Source organism: Apis laboriosa, unplaced genomic scaffold (genome assembly GCF_014066325.1).
Source record: "Apis laboriosa isolate Shangri-la unplaced genomic scaffold, ASM1406632v1 scaffold69_cov144, whole genome shotgun sequence".
NCBI lineage: Eukaryota > Metazoa > Arthropoda > Insecta > Hymenoptera > Apidae > Apis > Apis laboriosa.
Window position 1 is genome coordinate 1,186,768 of NW_025224165.1, and position 22,483 is coordinate 1,209,250.

The 22,483-nt window shown below is 20.8% G+C and overlaps 1 protein-coding gene across 1 annotated transcript in view; it reads left to right on the top strand.

The window, feature by feature from the left end:
- Positions 1 to 8,534: 8,534 nt before the first annotated feature.
- The window catches only part of LOC122719046 (insulin gene enhancer protein ISL-1), a 60,456-nt gene continuing 46,507 nt past the window's right edge, over positions 8,535 to 22,483 (top strand). The window contains exon 1 of the mRNA XM_043944571.1: positions 8,535 to 10,074. Coding sequence (XP_043800506.1) covers positions 9,936 to 10,074 — 139 coding nt within the window. The 5' untranslated portion in view covers positions 8,535 to 9,935. The remainder of the gene's footprint in view (positions 10,075 to 22,483) is intronic.

The window sequence follows — 22,483 nt, forward strand, 5'->3', positions numbered from 1 at the left end:
TATGAATATTAATATTAATAGAATATTATCTATTGTTTTATTTCATTAAAATTTTTATAATATATAAAAATATATATATAAATATATACAATTTTTATAAAACTTTTTTAATAAAAATAAAACATATTGCATTGCAATTCTACAGGAAAAGAAATATTTTGACGTATTTATATATTTATATATAAATTTATAGATGTTATCGAAAATTTATTTGAAATTCCATTGATTGTGAAAATAATTCTACGATTTTTAAAAAATATGAACTGAAACTCTATAAATGTTTTATCCTCGTTGGACAGTGATAATTGATTTTCAATTATAAAATGTTAAATAATAGATAAAATATTTAAATTATTTTTATGCAAAAATATAATCTAATTCAGAATAATTCTAATTCAGAATTATTCTAATCGAACATGAATTGTTCTATTACTAGGATAAATAACTTTACTAAAAATTTTAAGTAAATTAAAGAAATAATAAGATAAATAGATGATATATAATTTTTGGTATTCGTAATAAAATGATTAGATGTTTTGAACCATGGAAACAGGGCGTGAAAATTTTGTCTTTAAAGTATCAAAATGCATATTCAACTGTATTCAACATGGATCTCCACGGCATTCAAGCGGAAATTCCTCCGTAAACGAGACACGAAAGATGGTTACGCAAAAAGAGCAGCCTCGAAGTGGCCAAGCGTGATTTGTCCTGCGAAAAAAAGGACAATCTTTTGCGGTTCACCGACCGCGTGCATTAACTAATCCACATTGCAGTACATTCAACCGTAAATAGATCTCGATGTGTTGAGTCTGTTCATTGTTGGAAACTTTTCGTTTCTTTTCTTTTACTTTTCATTTATGTTTTCTTTGATTTTGTAAAATGTCATGAACGAACATTCATCGCATGATACAAAATTTTTCACTTGCAAAAATGTTTCAATCATTTCATTTATACTCCGAAATCATAGAATATTGAAATTTGATGGATAAATAGATAATTTTTCTTTTTATTAGAGAATGAGAAAGATAATCTTTCATAAAACTTTATTAAATATATATTTTATTAAATATATTTTTAAATATATTTTTAATTTAATATAGATAGGTATAAAATAATGTTGAGAAATATGATAAATCGATCAATATATAATATTTATTGGTCTTATTAATATTAGCTAGATTGAAATATAGATTTTTTGTTAATATAATAAATATTTTTATATTTAGTGATATTTTAAAAAATATTTTTTTTTCTTAAATAAATAATAAATTGTAATAATATGTTTAAAATATATTTTTGAATCATGTAAATATAAATTTTCATCTCAAAAGTTATAGTGTTGCGGAAACATAATTAGTATTTAAATATTAAAATATATTATAAAAATCAAAAAAGTTAATGGTGTTTTGTATTAATTAAATATAAATATAATTAAAAAATTATGAATAATTTTTCGAAAAACTAATTTTTTGAAAAACTTCTTCTTAATTTCTTGAAATATATTATCAAAAATATTTTGAATAATTTTTTTTTTATAAATATAATATAATATAATATATATATATATATATATATTAATAATAAATATAGATATATATGTAGATAATACTTAGCAACATTTTCACTATATATAAACCAGTCATTTGATAATGTGAAAAATAAAAAATAATTTTAAAACTCGAACACTAAAGTCAATCGAATAAATATTTACATATTATATATTTATATTTATTGGAAAAAATTATTGAATGTTTATAAAAAAGTTATTGATGATATTCGTTATAATATATTTCAAGATCATTAAAATCAATAAATACACAATTTTTTTAAATATTTAAAATATTTAAAATAAAATTTTTAAATATTTAAAATAAATGGAAAATAAATACAATTTCCAATGAATATGTATATATAATGATTAATATAATCTTTTGTTATAAAAGAAAAAAAAAAAATTTTAAATGTAAATGAAAAAAAGAATATAAAGAGAACATACTTCTGCGATGGTGATCAGAGATTAAGCACGAACACGAAACACGTTCCAACCGCACATAAAATGTTGATCTCCACCAATGCCACAATGTATACTTGAAAACTGTCATGGTTCTCTCACAACATTTCATTTGAAAAGAAACCTGATAATATATCCAAATAATTTAATTCATATGTATGACGATCAATTTGCGGTATTTAAAAATATTTAACAATGAATTTATATAATTCTGATTATTATATTATATTTTTTTATTATATTTTTTTCTTATAATATCTTTTAAATTTTTTAATAAAAAATTAATTTTTAAACCTTTATTCTAGAATCATCTTGAATGAAAAATATTATTAAGACTATAATATTTATAATATTTATTTATATAGATATAAGAAATTCAAATATTATTAAAATTTCATTATTTTTGTAATCTAATTAAAATATTTAAAAATATCTATTTGTAAATCTTCGTGATAATTTTATAATACTTTTTAATATTTTATAATAAATATAGAATTTTAAAATAATTGATTTATAGAGAATGGTAATGAATGATTTAAAATCATTTTACATTAATTTTACTATTGTATTTACTTTTTAATTATATAGTCTTATTGTAATTAGAAATAACTTTTTATTTTGGTTAAAAAATATCGACTTAAATATTTCATATTTTAGTAAAATAAAAATCTTTATCTAAGATTCCTCATATAAAGAGGAAACATATTTATATGTATATATAATATATAATATAATATAATATATTATATATAAATAATAGATAAAACCAATAAATATCTAAGTAGATATGTTAAATTCAAGATTATAACAATAAACAAACATATTTATAAATATATAAATTTTAGAATAAATTAAAAAAGTAAATTAAAAAAGTAATGATAAAGTTGAAAGTATTTTTAATTTTTAATTATTATTAATTTCAATTTCAACTGTTAAATCAATTTTACCTTAATAAATATTATACAATACATAAAATATTGCATAAAAGAGAATAGATTAATTAAATTACACAAATATATTTTAAATGGTTACGATATCAAAACTAAAATTTTTTTATGAAATTAATAATAAATAATTTGTTGAAAATTATTATTCATTATTATATCAATTAATAATTATATATGTCATTTTATTACTTACATTAGAGTTCATATTCCAAGATCATCAGCAATGGGTATTTATTCAAAATAATAAATACAATTATCATAATTTTATTTATATAAAATAAGTAGATATAACTATATAAAACAATATGAAAGATTAATTAATAATAAATAAGAAGATTCTTCAAGATTTAAAATGAACAATTATAAAATGAAAACAAATATAATATTATTCTACTAATCAAAAAAATAAATGTTATAAATAGTTCAATATTTTATACTTTAAACTTTATTGAATTTTTAGATAAAGGAAAGTAAAAATAATAAAAATGAACGCTTTTATTGCGCTAATAAAAAACAAAAAAAGTAAAAATAACATTTATTCTGTAAAATTTTTTATATCAATTTTAAAATTTTAATTAAACCTTTTACTATAAAAAAATAAGATTTAACGTTAAAAAAGAATATTTAGCTATAAAGAAAAATACAATTTTACAAAGATGAAATTTCATTCTCTATCTAAGTATAATAGAATAAAGTGAAACATTCACTTAAAATCATAAAATATAAAATATAAAATTAATAATAATATAAATATAAAATTATAAAATCTTTTATTTTTTTTTTCTTTTATTTTTATTTTTTTTTTTTAATTTTTTTTAAAACTATTAATCTCTATAAAATATTTATAAATATAATTTAAAATATAATATTAAATAAACAAGATAAATAAACAAGTTAAATCGTAAGTGATTTTTTTTATAAATTAAATTATTTTTTTTTGCAATTTTCATGAATAAACAACATATTTAATTTAATGATTTTAAAAATCTATTAAAAGAAATATTTATATATATATATTTTTTATATTATATTTTATACATTTTACCCTATATCAAAGTGTTCTATTTTGTTACATATGAAATATTTTAGAAAAAATTTAATGTTTACATTTCAGTTTATAAAAAATAAAATGTCAAGCCAAAATATTATGGATGGAATATAATCAAAGAAAAAATACAGTGAAATATAGAATACAATATAAAGTTTTACAATATTCAAATTAAAAAAATTTATTACTTAAAGTTTTTCACGCTATAAGAAACATAAAAAAATATCTTTACGAGATAGAAATTAATTATAAAATATAGTACTTTTACGAGCATTTAGATTTATGTTTCACAATATTTTTTTTATTCGCAGCTTTTATTTTATTTTAAAAGAATATTGACATTCCATTTCTGTTTATTTTGCTAATAATCTATTTTTATTTTATTATTATTAAGAGATATTTAAATTATAATTATATAAATAACATACAATATTATTTTAATTATATTTAATTAATTATTTATATTTATATATTAAAAATAAGGATAGATTAACTAATTGTTAAAAATATTGTATCTAATATGCTAATTACAGAAACATAATATTTATGTGAAAACAAATGATTTTTACTATATCAATTATTTGTTTCTGTTCTTTTGATGCTGTAATTACATATTGTTAAAAAGTTATCAACATTTGAAAAATTGATTATGTAAATAAATATTTTTTCTTGAAGATTTTATATTTTTACATTTTATCATACAATTATAATACAATAAATATTAAACGAATTTTATATATAATTTTAAAGTTTTTATTTATTAACAAATTTATTGATACTATTGATATTTTTTTAAACATAAATAATATAAGTTATGAAGTCAAAAGTCATTCAAGTGGCTAATAATATTCAAGCCTAATATGAAGATTAATTAACTAACATAAAAATTTTAAGTTTCTATATGAAAATCTAAGATTCTATAAAAAAATCTTATATTTCTATATTTAATTTTTTATATTTCTATAAAGATTTAAAACGTTATTATATTAAAAACAATTTTTATATTCTTTTTATAAGTAAATATATTATAATTTATATTTAATTACTTGAAGATTTATAATTTTATATTATGAAAATATAAATTATAAAATTATGTTATTAAAATGTGAAAAAAAATAATTAATATTTATATAATAATAAAATATTTTTTTTTATAATATTATCTTTTTTTTATATATTTTTTTTATAAATTATCTTTTACACAACTTTTTAATACATTTATTTACTATCACTAAAATAAATTAATGTAATGTTTCTTAATTGATTTAAAAATTCATCTATAGTCAACTAATTCCATATTTTCTAATTTATCTTTTTCTTTAATCTATGTAATTGAAAAATAAAAAAACTCAGTATATTTTAATTGTTATTAAATCAAATTACTTTTAATTTATTTATTTTGATAATCATATATATGTTTTATTAGATATAATAATGCTTGATAATAATTATAATATAATATCATGATTTTTTATCTAAATTTTTAATTTATTAAAAATTAAAAATTGAAAAACTAATTTAGGAGATCCGCTTTTTTTTTTATTTAGTAGACATATTTAGAAAATTTAAAAATATATAAAAAACTATATTATACTATACTATAATTACAAATATATGTTATATTTAATATATAAAATACATAAAATAATTTTTGTTATTTACAGATATTTGATATCGTAAGTGAATCTTTTTATAACATATTGAATATAAACAAGAATAGATTTGTATCTATAAAGTAGTTTAGTCTTTACTGATATTAATAAGTAAGTCTCATTGATAACTTTGAACTGATATTGATTAGACAATTTTTTACTCTTCTCGATGATTAAGTAAATATTGATTTTTTATAAATTTTGATTATTAAATCAAAATTTCGAATCCTTTTTTCCATTATTCTGTTTATTAAATTACTGTTTATTAAATAAATAATTAATTACATAATTCTTGATTTAACAAAGCATTTTTTCACTCAGTACTAAAATGCGAGACAACAAATTAATATGTGTTATCGAATTACTTTAACTTTGTAGATTCAGTAATTCAATTTATTTTCACTCTTTCCAATAATTTAGTGAACTTGCTCGTTAAATCGTCTGGCTTCGCAATAGATTTAATGTTTAATGAGATAACGTCTGTCTTCATACTTTTTGCTGACTATCTATTTACTTAGCTATTCAAGCTATTGATGCAAAATTTTTAAAAGATCATAGATTTCGTTCATATTGAATTTATAATAAATAATTGTATTTTGAATGCAAATAAATTTGATAGATAGATATTACTAAAATTTTAAATATTTTTGTCGAAAAGTACACTTTTTGTTTTTATTTAATCTTTTTATTTATTTTTAATGTATCAAAAAATTAATTGATTGATTATTTAACGATTGAATTGGTTTAAAAGAGTAGTTATAATGATTCATTCCATTTATAATGCATAGTTTTTAGAATCAATTTAACGTATCTTTAAAATAATAATTAATAATTTTGATAATAGATAGATAATCGAATAGAAACAATATTTCAACGAGCGCTAATTTTAATGAGAACATTAGTAGATAATAAATTTATGAAAATTTATGAAAAAAAATAATATTAATAAAAATAATATTAAAAATGCATTTAAAATAAGAAAAGAAAAAAGTTGATTATTTATATATATTTAGTTTATATACTGCAAATTTCTATAATTCGTTATTATTTAACTTTTAAAATATTATATATATAAATAGATAAAATGATTGATTATATGTAATTATATAAATTAAATAACTATTTGTAACAAGAATTGTAATAAATAATTATTTGTAATAAGAATTATCAAAAGAATAATTCTCTATTATATATTATTAAAATTTCTGAAAACTTCATTTCGTATAAATTCCAAAATATTTTTCGATAAAATAATGATATAGATATTTTAAAATGGCAGAAAATGAATTTCATTTCGCATACTATAAAGTTACCAATATTAATAATATTATTAAGGATATAAGGATATAAGGATATAAAAGGATATATTCCTTTTTAACAATTCGATCTATATGTAAATGATTGCATAGTTGAAATGAATTTCAAATAAATATCATATCTAAATAACACGAAATAAAAAATTAGATATAATATATAGATATTATTTAAATAAAATTTAAAAACAAAAATAAAAGTATTTATTAATATAATCATATTAATAATTAAAATGTATAATTAAAATTTCAGGAATAATAATAATATAAAAATAATGATAAATTCAAAGAAAATCAAAATGTTTATATATTTTAGATATTAGAAAATTTATAAAATTTGAATGAATAGAATAAAAAAAGGAAAAAACAAATGAATTTTATATCAGCACAAATAAGAATATTCGACCGAAAAATTAGAATATTGAACCGAAAAAAAAATATTTAAAAAAATATATATCTAAAGTTTTAATATTGATAAATTTATTATTTAAAATTGAAAGTATTCGTTTCAAAAAATAAATCAGCAGCGAGCACGAAGAACGAAAATATAAGAATCGAAATATATGACCAGTTAAAACATACGTAAATGAGAAATCAAAGTATTCGAACAGCACAAAGAAACGAAGGATTCAAAGCAACTTTTCACGTGGCGAATCAATAAAGCGTTAAAATGTTTCTAATCGCGTAAGAAGAAACTTCTTTGAAGATAAAAAAATCCTATTCTATCATTATCATTGAAGAATAGACGGTAAATAAACGTCAAAGCGAAATTTACAAAAATGAAAAGAAAAAAAAAATAACATATAAAAAGCAAATGTGCAAAAAAGAAAGCGAACAGAATACACCAATGAGAAGAAGCGAGTGATAACAACAGGTCGTCTGAAAGAGTCGTGGAAGAAACGTGACTGGATCGTAAAAGAGAAGGAAAAAGTCGCGTACCAGATCAACAGACAGGACGAAAACTGCTCGAACGAAAAGTATCCCAGAGACGCGCATAGTATCTTTATCACCGTTCGAGCGAATATCGTTAAGAGAAGCATCGAGTCGGGGGACGCGATCGCGAAGTAAGCCGAAGGACCGGCCGGCGGCGATGACGGTGGCGGTGACAGCAGCCGACGTAGGAAAGTCCGTAGAGAAAGAGAGGGAGGAATGAAACGGAAGAAAGAGGCAAGACAAAAGAAGAGGAGAGGGTTGGTACGAATCGATTAGGTCTGTCGGCCATTTTGTTAGCGGCTCGAATCGGCCAAGTATCCTACAGCTGCCCGCAGAAGGCGTGGAAGCGACTGAGTCGACTCCATCGGGAGAACGAATAGCTCGACGTCGGCGTGGAATCGAGGCACGAATTCTCGTTACCGGATAGGACGTGGAGGAGCGGCGTCGGGTGGTGGGACCGGCATTGAAGTGGGGTCGGAAAGGTCGACTTCGAAGGTGGGGGTATCGGGTGGTTAGGTTGGGTTCTATAGGAACTTAACCGGCAGTCAGTGCCTCCCAGGGCCCCGCGCCGTTAGTCTCGTTGGTGTTGTGTCGTGTAACGTGTCCTCTCTTTCTCTCTTTTTTCTCTCTTTTTCTTCCCTTTCTTTCTTGGGCCCTCTCCCTCTCCCCTTTCTATCCCCTTTTCCGCGTACAATTTTTTTTTTGACTTGTTGTCACAATCGATACCATCACAATCGACACTGTCACGAGTGATAAGGAAATAATCGCGCACACGTGCCACTTTCGATGATATTTACTGTTGATGGATGCTACGCGTCCACAAATCTGGGGACCCGAGTCATGATTCTTGTTGATCGGATACCCTGTCCATTGGTTTCATTTCTCTGAAAGAAAAAATTGGAAAAATAAATTCACGAGGAACGTTTCTTACACCCTTGGGATGAGTTTAACGAAATAAAAAATTTTCAATTGTCTCAGATTTGAGATGAATATGATGTACTGGAAGAATGCGATAGAAAGTTCACTGAAATTCTTTTGAATCGAAATTACATGTTGAATATTATATCGTGAAGATATTTGCATAAATGATCCAAAGGAATTCAATTAACTAGATTGACGAAATAAAAAGTTGAGCATCGAGATTGTCGTTAAATTAATTTAACAAATGTTTGGAGAAATTGTGGAAGAAATAATTTGTGCCAATAATAATAATAGTGATTTTCGATTATTTTTGAGAGAACCGTGCGCAAAAATCAACGAATCGCTGGTTCGAAAAACCGCAAAATGGCGTAAAACTATCGTTGAAAATATATAACTTTTTCAAATCGTGCAAATTTCTCGATTCGAGTGTGAACGAATAATGTGAAAAATTAAAATTTCGTGATGAGCTGAAATGGAATTCATGCAACGAACAATACATTAGCAAATAATGCAAATTATTTTATTGATTGAATTGAATTTACAAATAGTGGTTTTCAATAATAGCCAATAGATGAGTGCAAGTTGTAGAATATGAAATTGCGAATATTTATTAAGGAAGATATGTGCAATTATGAACTAACGCTTGATCGGTGAAAAGGGACCAAAAGTGTATATTCTTTCAATGTAACAATAATTTGATATAAAAAGTAACGAAAAAAATTTAACAAAATTATTCGGAAATAAAATTAATCTATTGGGTTAATTCAATATTTATAATAATTGAAATCAATCAATTCAATCGGTCCAAAAAATAATATATATATATACATATGTATAGTTTTTCGTAAATTGCATATTATTCAACAGGCAAATCCATCATCTTAAAACTGTAAACAGTGATTTTTATTTTATTTTGTGACTCGAGTGACTTCTTTAAAAAAAGAAAAGAAACCAAAAAAAACCGTCGAAGTGTTGGTTCAAGCGTCGAGATCTCGAGTCTTTAGTGAAATTCTGTATAAAAAAGTAAGTACGGCCGACGGTCGTACTTGGCAGTAAGGCTTCAAGATTGCTCGAAAATCGTCGAGAGAGGTGCGCAGGGCAGGAAGAGCGATGGAAATCGGGGGTGCAGCGATGCAAAGGATGGCCGCTACCGGAGGGCCCGGGCCTCTCAGCCTTCAGGGTCCTCCAAGGTCAGTGAAAATCTCACCCGTTAATATACAAGATGAACCCGGTGACCTTACTTCTCAAAGTACGTATACCATCAATATATGTATTTATATATGTATTTCTATTATTTTTTTGATTCTTGCAAATATTCGTGCCATTTAATTATTGAATAAATTTATTTTAAATAATGAAAATTTTAATTCTTAATTAATAAAAATTTCATTTATTTAATATGTTTAGAAATTCTTACTTAAAATGTATTTATATATATATATGTAATTTGATAAAAATATTTCCTGTAAAAGTGATAAAATATAAAATTATTATGTAGCTATTTTTAACGATAAGTAAGTTTACCATTTTTCTAATTGAAAATGCTATTTGAAAAAATGTTCGTTGAACAATTTTGTTTAATGAATTTATACATCATGAATTTATACGCATGAATAAACAATAATTTATGAAAAAATATACATATAAATAATTTATATAAACAATATTTTAATTTTTGCGTTAAATTATTTAATAGAGAATTAAGAAAATTTAATAAAATCTAAAGAAAATTTATTAATTTTATTAAAAATTTTATTTGAAAATTTATTTTTTGTGATTGATTAAAAATTACATGTTTAATTATAATATAGATTCTAATAGGTATATGTATGTATTAAAATTTATTGTATGTTTCTATTGGAATAATTCTATAGTTTTAATAGTTAGAGTAAATTAGTCTATTAAATCATTTCATAAATATCATCATTCATAAATATGATAATAATCCTTTCTATTCATTCTAAAAACAAGAATGGATATTTAATATTATTTATTAATATTTTTTTTATTTATTTATTATTATAATTTATCATTTAGTTTTATAATGATAAGGTGATAATAAGATTAAAGTTAAATATCATGTTATTTTTTGTTTTATCAAAACATTAATAAAATTAGAAAATAAATAGATATTTTAATTTGGAAAGTTTAAATTCTTTATAATATAATTATGTAATTGATGCAATTGTTTTAATTTTAATATATATTGTACTTGTATTGTACTATTTGTATTATACTTTTATATGTTAACTTTCAAAATAACTGTAAAAATATTGAATCATATAATATATTTATAAATAGATTAAAAATTGTTTAAAATTTGACAAAATTATTTAAAATTCCAAAATATTTTTTAAATTAAAAATTATTAATTTATATAAAATAGCTATAAATATATAATTAAAAATGTAATAAAAAATATTAAAATAATAATAGGTAAACAACTTTCTAATAAATGTATAAATTATCTTCCTTTTTCGTATTGGTATAATCTTCACACATATTATTATTCGATCTAATAATTTTAAGAAAAAATGTATTAGAAGAAAAAATTTTCATTTTTTCTTACATATTTATTCTACATTAATGTTTCATTTTGTTTTATATACATTATATACATTAAATATTTTAAAAAAATATAATTTAATATTTATGTTTGAAATAAAGAGTTTAAAAGTTAAAATACAGTATAAGAACTATAGAATGTCATGCTTTACTCATCTTGATGATTTCTCAATAGTCAAATTAAAAAAAAATAATTATTATGCTATCACTAAAAATTTTTACATTTCGAATTTTTCATGCTCTGATATAAGAGAATATCTTCATAGAACTGTGATCAATTACAAAATGCTTCGATAACTGTATAGATTCATGTCAAATTTATGTCATACAATATCTTTTTACTGACTATTTAAAAGAAATATTAATCTTCTGCTTTACCTACACACACACGCGCGCGCGCACATACACACACATACATACACACACGCACACGCACATGCACGCACACACGCATGTACACATAATTTTAAAATCTATATTTTCCAAAAAATTAGATTTTATACATCTCAATTATTCTATCAATATAATTTCTAACTTAAATTTACTATAAAAATAATATAGTCAAAAAAACACGTTTAATAAAAGTTAACAACTACTATTATTCATTTAGTTTCTATAAAATATGAAAATACTTAAATATGACATAAATATTCCATTTATTCAGTGTTAAGTACAGTATTATTTCTGAATATTAATAACGATTTAAAAAAAAATTTTACTGTGTTTTAATGGCAGTAATGATAAGAAGTAAAAATATTGCGAGTTGATAATAATATTTAATATTCGTAAATAATAAAATGTATTCAAATGGTAAGAATGAATTCAAAGAAAGAAAAAAAAAAACATGAAAAATTAAAACTTGTGATTTCATTATATCCATCATATTTAAAAATGCATTATTGAAATTTACATATGTGACTAGTAAAAAAAAAAAAAAAAGAAAGAAAAAAAGACAAAGGAAATTGTGATTGCATCGTTATATTTAAAATTGTTGTATTATTAAAACTAATGTAATTTCATAACTTATCTATTAATTATTTATCGGAAATCATCATCTCAATTATAAATACAAATTTTTACTTGTATTTACTATTATTTTGTCTTTATTTTAGTAAAATTAAAGATTCACAATTTTCTTAAAATTTATAATATTTATATTCATTTTTTCACTTTTCATGTAAAATTTTATGCAAAAACAATAAAAAAAGATATCTCATATTCTTATCTTTTGCTATTTTTTGTACGATTATATGAATTTGATAATTTTAAAAATAAAATGTAGAATATAATAAAAAAAAAATGATTGGAAAAAAAGACATATAAATATTTATATATAATAAAATTTATAATTACATATACAAATATTTTTTTGTAAAATCGTATTTAAAAAAAATAAATTTACTTTATTGGTGATATATATCACGCAACTTTATATGTATGTTGCATATATAATGCACATTTCAACTGTATATTTTTCACTCTAAGGAAAGTCCATATTGTTCAATTAATCTTAATTTCTTCTTCTTTATTAAGTTATTAACACTTTTAGATTACAAATCACAAAATGTTATTTCCATTTCTTTTTACCTTAATATATATATATTTTTCAAAAATTACTATACAAAACGCAATAGTTTTGATTCGTTTTCATTTTAATAGTATACATAAATTATAGAAAAAAAACTGAAAATTCAACTAGATCGAATGAAATGCAATGAAATACATGAATGGCCATCGCGTCAGGTGAAAACTTCATCATTGTGCTAGAATTTTATGCAATATTCATTTGAAATCAATTAAATTTTTATCGATTTCGATATGCTTTTCGTTTTTATGATTTTTCATGGAACTAAACAAACTAAACAATGATTTTAAAATATGATTTTTTTTTGCGTTGATAACTATTGACAAGTTTGTTGGTAAATTATAAGTTATTGATAAATTAAAGTTTAATTGATAGCGTGATATGTCTAAGTTATTTTTTATTTATATTTTATTGGAGATACCAATTTTTAGCTTGCTCGCTTTCAAAAGAATTCTGAACGATTTTTGGAAAGTAGGTACTGATTCAAGGAATGCTTCAGTATTCGGTAGAAACACTAGAAGTTCGTCTTGTCGGTGATTGGACTTTAAATAGCACTGTCAGTGGTTGCCTTGCAAGACATACATTCGATACTTTTTGTAATTGTCTAAGAAACAAATACGAGAAATTTATATTTGATACGAATAAAAAATAATTAATCATGTAAAAATTCTAGATATTTTATTGCAATATTGTGACTCTGATATCCAACTGTTAATAAAAAATAATAAATAATAAATTCGTTAAAAATTTTAAACATTTTATTATAAATATTTAATTCATATATCTTAATTGTTATTCATAAATTGAGATTGACATTTGTATAGTTGTAGTATCAGTTATTTAGTCTTTCTATATTCATATATTGCTCACTTAATACTTTTACAATAATTGTCTGTTTCATAAAATATAAAGAAATTTCATTAAAATAATTTCGATGTGTATTATTTAATGAATAGAAAATAATCATTTTTTTTTATTCTACAGATATTCTTTATCTCATTTTATATACGTATTCTATTTATATATTCCACAAAGAAAAACAGACAAAAATGTAAGATAGAAATAAAAATTAATTAATCACAGATAACAAACATTTTTTTAAATATGAATCACATTGCTTAATAACAAATAAGTTAATGTAAATAAGCAAATAAAAATTATTTTTCAATAAAAACGGAAAATTATTAAAATTATAGAAAAATTTTGTGATCAAATAGCAAAATCTGATTTATTTTATGTCATATTTTTCTTATTTTAGAATAGGTGAAACTATTTTATAATTTCAATATGATATATTTGTGAATAATTGCACGTAAGTCTTATCTCAATTTTGATGAAAATATGACGTGTCAGATCTGAGGACAGAATTATTTTGGACAATTCATTTTATCAGTATCTATTGTTGTTGAATGACAATCCGGTATCGGTGTATAATATCATGATATTGGATCAATGGGAATCCACATCAATTAGAATATTTCCGGAAATTTCAACGCGAATCCCAGCCAGGTATCATTCAATCCGATTACCAGTTTTCCACGTTGCTGTAGGTATAAAATATGTACCGATGCAAATTTGTTTACCCATCGTTTTCTACGATTTTATGTGGCTGTCATGTCCACATAATAGCCTTATGCGTTTGTCAAAAACAATTTATTGGACACATGAAATAAAATAGATAGGTATCAAGAGATTTTCATAAATAATACAATCATATTTGCAAATTTTTTAGATAAGTAAAACCATAAATTTCATACATTGTAATTTTTAATAATGAAAAGTGATATTGAAGCGAAGAATTGAAATCTGATTATTTCACCATTTTTATCTTAATGTGAGGGAATGGATAATAGTTAAAAATAATGGAAAATTCGTTACTTGAAGAAATATTTTTACACAAAGAGTTCCGATTGCTAATTTTGTCACAATAGAACCTCTATTATACGCACGTTCTAGTGGAATACATTTGGTTCGAGATTTTCCTGCAATCATGTTTTCTTCAATTCAAATGATTATTACATTCTTCGAAAATTTTATTTATTGTATAAAAAGAATCTCCTAGATTTAAATCTTGGAAAGAATTTTATACTTTTTTATTTTCCTAAGATTTAAAATATAAGTATTATTTGAATTGCGATTAATAAATATCGCAAATATATGAACATTGAGAACATAAGATTGGATAAATTTTGAACATAAAAATTTACAATAATAAAAAATAAATATTATTTGATTATTAATTATTTCTTTATATAAAAATTAAATTTGAATATTATATAGAAATTATATTTAAAAAATCATCTTGTGTATAAAAACTTGTTTTTTTTTCATTTTTTGTTATTAATTTATCTACATTAAATTATTAGTATTTAATGTAGATTATAATTTTATTAAAATATTTAATCATAAAATTAATAAATACAATAATTCTAAAAAATATTAACGCACTCTTTAAAATACGATAATTTTTTTTAAATTTTTTAATATGTTCAATTATTTTTAAAAGTTAAAAAGATTACTTTATGATGTGTGAAAAAAATCTTGAAAAAATTGCATTTTGTCGGAAGAAAGTCATTAAAGATCATTTTTTCAAATTTTACAAATTTTTTATTTGAATTTGTAATAAAAATTAAAAAAATATATTCTAAAAATTTATGTCAATTGTACATGTTATAAATTTAATTGAAATCGATTAATGTAGAAACAAGCAATAGACATCGAAAAATATAAAAAATTTTTAGATTTTTAAATCTAAAAATCATCAACAAAAGTGATTTTCACTATTTGTAATTCGTTAATTGATTTCGAAATTTTTAACATGTAGATATATAATTGACATAAATCTACAAAATATATTTTTTAAATTTTGTAAATATTATAAAAAGTAAGGTATACTATTTTCTTCATAATTCCAACAAATTACAAATTGTTCAAGATATTTTTTGTACGTCATTTATTAAGTTAATTCCTTTAACTTTTCAAAACAATTTAAATTAAATTCAATTTTAAAAAAATTATTGTGTTAAAAAATGTGCCAATTTTTAAAATCATATACATATCTAGATATTATTTTAATTCTCATAATTTATTATAATATTAGAAAAACTGGATAATTATAGCCTTAAATGAATTGAAAAGTCTCAGTGAGCGTTCAGTGATAAAAGTCAATCCGATGTGTGCATCCTCGGATCAGATAATTGGCTAACACGATCTCATGGCCGCAGAATATTTAGTAGCAAACAACGATTCCACGATAACTTTCTATCGTTTCAACGTTATATCAAGTTACACCGGCTTGTTTAACATGTATTTCCCGTGTTTCATCAACGATTATGGATCTCGTATGTCGATCGTAATTACTCCAGCGGAACACTCAACTTATTCAACTATTTGCATAATTATTATACTATTGCAATATTACAATGGTTATGAATAAGGCAATGGTACAAAGTTCTATTGCAATTTCTTCTCGCCATTTATACTTAACAAAAATTAATATAAACTTAATTAAATTTAAAAAATTAAAAACTTGATAATTGTAATTGTAATTATAATTGTAAAAGTGCTTGCTAAGAATATAAGATGCAGAATAGAGAGATAGATCAAAAATAAAGATAATATATTTAGTAATTCAAAAAATATTATAGTCAGAATCACAAATTCTATATGTAGATGGATCTTCTATAGATGATTAAACAAACTAGAATATTTAAATCAATCACGAGAATTGGTATGCAAAAATATGGGTTGATATTCTTTTTCAAAAAATTTATAAAAAATTTAACTTTGTACTAGATAAGAAAAGACAAAAATAGAAATATATACATAAAAGTATATATTTAATTTTTATCATTATTTCATCTTCACAGCATTATGTTGTTTATTAATTTAAAAGATAAATTCCAATTTTTGTATATATATATTCGTGTTTTAATCTCTAAAACTCTTTAAATTTTCTACATCTTTTGTCTGAATTTATGTAGATTGAAATTTTTTATAGATAGAAAATTATAATTAATATAATTAATATAACATGTATATTTTATGAATATGCAATATAAAATAGAAAATTATTTTTCGATACTCTAAATTATTTTGATTCTTATTTAATTTTTCTGAATTTTGATAATATTACTGTGATTTTTTTTTCTTAAAACTTTATTTCATGATTAAACCAAGATTTTAATCAAGAAAAATATTAAAAAATATAATTCTTTTACTCATTTTTATGGAATATGAAATAAAAAAAAATTAATGTAAATTAAAGATTATTTAAATGTACAGTTAAATATATATTGTTAAATATAATATTAATAAACGTAAATCTAATTGTATTCCATTGTTAAAATTTTTATATATTGTGAAAATATATTTTAGTTATTTTTCTCATTGATGTTTCTGACATTTCTAATCTTTGAATTTGACAAATACATCATTAGGTTCTATAAGAATATATATAAATACATATATTATTATATTATTATTATATATATAAATACATAGATATATTCGTAAATATATATATATTTTAAAATAGTCTATTATTATAACTAAATACTTTGGGATAAATATATATTCAAATATATGTTTTTTTCTTAAATTATTTTTTTTTTATTATTCTGATTTTTCTAAACTCATCATTTTGGTGCATTTTATTAATGAAAATTTATAATTTATATTAGAAAGAATAGTTAAGAATGATCATAACATCAACAGTCAAAAGTAACTGATGATAAAATATGTATAATAAATAAATTATAAGTAAAATAGAGAAAATGTATCGAGATTTGATCATATAAAGAATTTAATATGATTTACTTAAATTACTTAAATTATATTTGCTATAATCGAGATTCAGAATAGAACAGAAGTTGAGAATATGAAATAGCAATATAAAATAGTAAGTTTATGTTTTATACTATAATATACTAACGAAACAAAGATTTTAGTAAAGATTAGAACTTAATTAAATTAAATATTGTAAAAATTTTTACAGAAGTCATTGCTGTTCATTAATATTTTTATTTAATGGACGTTTTTTGTTTCCGCTGCAACAGGAAGGTTTTGCATATGCATATTTCGATGGAATTTATTCTGGCTTATTTTAGAATTCTCAAAGAACCAATCATGGTATTGTATGATAATCGTAGTTTATTTTAATTTTAGAATATTAATGGTAATTTGAAATATATTTTTAATTATGATTTTAATGGCAAGAAGCTAAAATAGCAAGTTAGTAGCAATATGAATTTATTAATAAATAATAAAATCAATTATTTGATCAGATGTCAACAAAAAAACTGAAGAAAAGAAAAAAAAATCTAAAAAAAAAGATACTAACTAATTAATAATTATCACAGTTATATTATAGTTCTATTGTGTTCATTTGAAATTTGCATATTTTATCATTTAAAAATAATAAAATAAATTGTAATTGTGTAATTTAAAACTTTTATATCATAAACTATTAATATTTATATTATAGTTATATATATATTTATATATAATTATATATATATTATTAATATTTTTACATAATTTCATATTCCTTTTCAAGATTATACTATCTCATATTATCTATCATTTATTTTAATTTAAAAAAAATAAAAAATTTATAAGTTTCTTGTAAAAGATTTATAGTATTTATTATCGCTTTTTTCATGAAATTTCCAAAATTATTTGTTTAAATCACTTAATTATTTTATTTTAATGTTTTATTTTAATGTTCCCAAAAATTAGAAGGACTATTTCATATTCCTCACTTCTAGTTAGTTCAAAAGTTTTTAAATTTTTGAATAATTAGATTTATTTTTTTACATTTCCATGTATAACTCAAATGTTTGATTTTCTTTCTATATCGATATTAACGTTGTTATATAAAAATTTTTGTTATAAATATAATTTTTTAAGTTATTAGTTTTACAAAGAAAAACATATAATGCTGATATTTTGATCGATTTTAATAATCAACACTATTTGAAATATTGGAACTAATAATGTCGTTTATTAAGATATCTTCTATAAAGTCAATGTGGCAAATGCAAAAAAAATTTTGTTTCACAAATTTTTGTAAACTATTAGTTGCCTTTTTTTATCTATTAAATTTTATCATTTAATAATATCATTGAATTCATCTTTATTTTTAACAGTCATTATCATAAAATAGATAGATATTAATTTAAAAAAAAATTATAACATCGATATTTTACAATTCACTACTTTGATTTACTATTGAAAATTTAAAGTTTTGTTTTAATAATTGCATTAGGTATAATATATAATAAATAATAAAAGTTTTTCCTCTGCCATTTTTTTTTTAAAATATTATTCGCGAAAGAAACGCTAGCAACTAATAGCAACTAAGTGAATATCTTATATATGTAAAAGCGATTATTTCTTAAGGAAAAATATTTTAAACAAAAATCTGATATCAAGACATATTATCTTTTTATTGTTTTTTTTTATTAAGATTTTATAAAAATTATTTTGAATTTTCTTAATTAAATCATATATTTTTTAATACAAAAGAAATTATTAATTTATTTATAATCAATTATTTATAATTTATCTATAATCATATATCATGAAATCAATTTAGAAAATATTTTAATTTAATAATGAAAAAAATTATAATATTAATATTTATAGTGTAGTATTTTTAATTGAGTGATTATTTATTATTTGTTTATTTATTAATTAATATTTATTTTTGATAATTAATAGATATACATAATTACTTTTGATTACTTTTATTTATTATTTCAACCGATCGATCAAATCAGAATTAGAGAAAGAAATCGGGTGATTTCGAATAACTATTTAGAGCAGTCCTGAAAACCGTGGTCTTAGTTCGAATTCCTTGAATTCACTTCATTTGTTTCTACTTAACTACCGAATAGCCGGTCGCCGAATCGGTCGGCACGGATGCAATCAGAAATAAACTCAAGCGAATTCAGTCTGTCACCTCGACCAATTCTCCTACCGACAATTTTCGAAATGCTGAAAAGCAACTGGTCTTTACATGACTTTTCCTTCGATATAAATCCTTCAAGATATTTTTTGATTGGGAAAATTACAAAGTGACTATTAAAATTCCGAGTTGAAATCTTGAAACGTTTATTGTAGAATGTCAAAGAAATAAAGAACAACAGCTGTTCAATATATGTAGACATAACTTCTTGTATGTAATGGATTCATGAAAAAGATATTCGAAAAAATTCGATGATAAATTAATAATTATTAAACAGTCTAAAGAATTATGTAAAATTATAAAATAAGATATAAAAATTTGGATTATTATATATATAAATATGTTTCGAAAAAAATCATCATATTTTAAGATGTTAAAAAAATATAAACATTTTCAAATTCTATGTATTTATAGAAATTTATTTGTTTATATCAATTTTTATAATGTTCTATTTTTTACTTAATTTATGTACTTATTTTATATATATAATATATAAAAATAATATATAAAAAAATAATATATAAAAATAATATTTCGTTATTTCATTCAATTATTCTATTTCATGAATTTATCATGAAATTTCATCAATGATGAAAAATAGAAAGCATTTTTTCTCATTTACCATCAGATAAAATATATTTGTATTAATTTTAATTAACGACTAATACATTTACATGATAAGACCTTGAAAGTTACGTGAGATTAGCATTTCATTGCATTGAAAACGATTACGACATTAATAGTGAGATTCATCTCTCTTTCTCTTTATTCCTATATATATGTCTATCTCTACCTATTACTAAATATCTTTACTTCTGCTGTTCACCAATGCGTATAACTTTACCTGACATTAGCTTTAAATATTGAAATAGAATATCTGTTTCTCTGCCTATCTCCAATGCTATGTATCAACTCGATGTGTATCAAGTATAATATAAATTGCAACTGGTAATTGAAAAAATGAAATAAATTATATTTTTGTAACAAATTAAATTACGATTTATTATGAACAAAGAAAACTAGAAAATAAAGACCATACATATCATAGTGATTCGTGCAATATTGTAGAATGTCAAATATTATATTATAAGTATATTATCTTTGATATGAATATATGTATATATGTACATAATATATCGATATAGCGCATAGTATCGATAGTATACTACGCAACAATACCTATGTCATTACGTAGCATTTGGTATAAATAGTGTATTATCTTGTGTTCGATATGAACATCATGTTGTATTTTAGTATTTTAAAGAATTGCATATATTTTGTAACATATATAACATATCTATTATCGGTCAACATCGAATAGGATATATATTTTATTGTTATAGCTTATAATATAAATAATATTGTACTCCTTTTTTTATGAAGAATATTTACTATTAATTGGCGTCACAAATAATATGTATATATATTATTATAAATAATAATATTTTAATAATTTATATAGAATATATAGTTATTGTTATTGCTATTATCATATGTTATGATATATATAAGTTTTTATTGTCATAATTATTATTTATCTTTAAATAAATTATCATAGAAATTATAAAAATGTTTATTCAATAGCAATAATTCATTTTAAAATCAAATTTTGAAAAAATATTTGTTTATTCGTTTTGCATTTGTTAATAGTAGATATAATTTTTATGCAAATAAAAAACAAAATATAAAAGATAAAAAATATCAAAAATTCGAAATTTATAATTATTTTAAAAACATGATAATTCTTGCATTGTTTACAATGCAAAGACTTTTGTGTAATTTTGACAAACTACCATTGACATTGTCTCCACGTGAAACTAATAAAAAATATTATAATAATAACATCTTTGAAATATCTTACATATGTATATAAGATTATATTATAATAATACTTACATTTAATATTATAATAATATTTATTATATAATATCTTAATATTTATCAAAGTTTCTTTTTACAAACGTTAAAAGAGTCCAATTTTGAATAATATAGCAAGCATTTAATTTCGCATAAAAAATCTCTGCTTTAATATATTTTTTTCAATGAATTTTGTATTTTGCATTTTCATTATAATCATTAAAATTATAAATAGTTTTCAATACGTATAATTAGAATAACTGTGGAAGAGATGCACTTACCATTTATTCCAAATTAAAAATCGCAAAATTCTATTCTAAATGAGATAGGAGAAATGTCACTAAAAAAAAACAATATTTTTTTAAATCTTCCAATTAAAAAACATCTTTCTATCTTAAAGAAAATGATCATACTTAGTTTTATAAATTTATACATTATAGATACATTATAGATACTTACTTAGTTATAGTTAGTTATAATTAGAATTTTTTATTGTTATAATTATATTTAATGTATGCATTTTTCAAATATTTTTAAAAGATAAGTTTTTGAAAATAAAATATTACTATAGAATTAAAATTTTCAAAAATTTTAATTAATTCTAAAAAATATTTTATATTAATAATTATATTAAAATATAATTAAAATTAAAAATTAAAATATAATAAATAGATACTATTG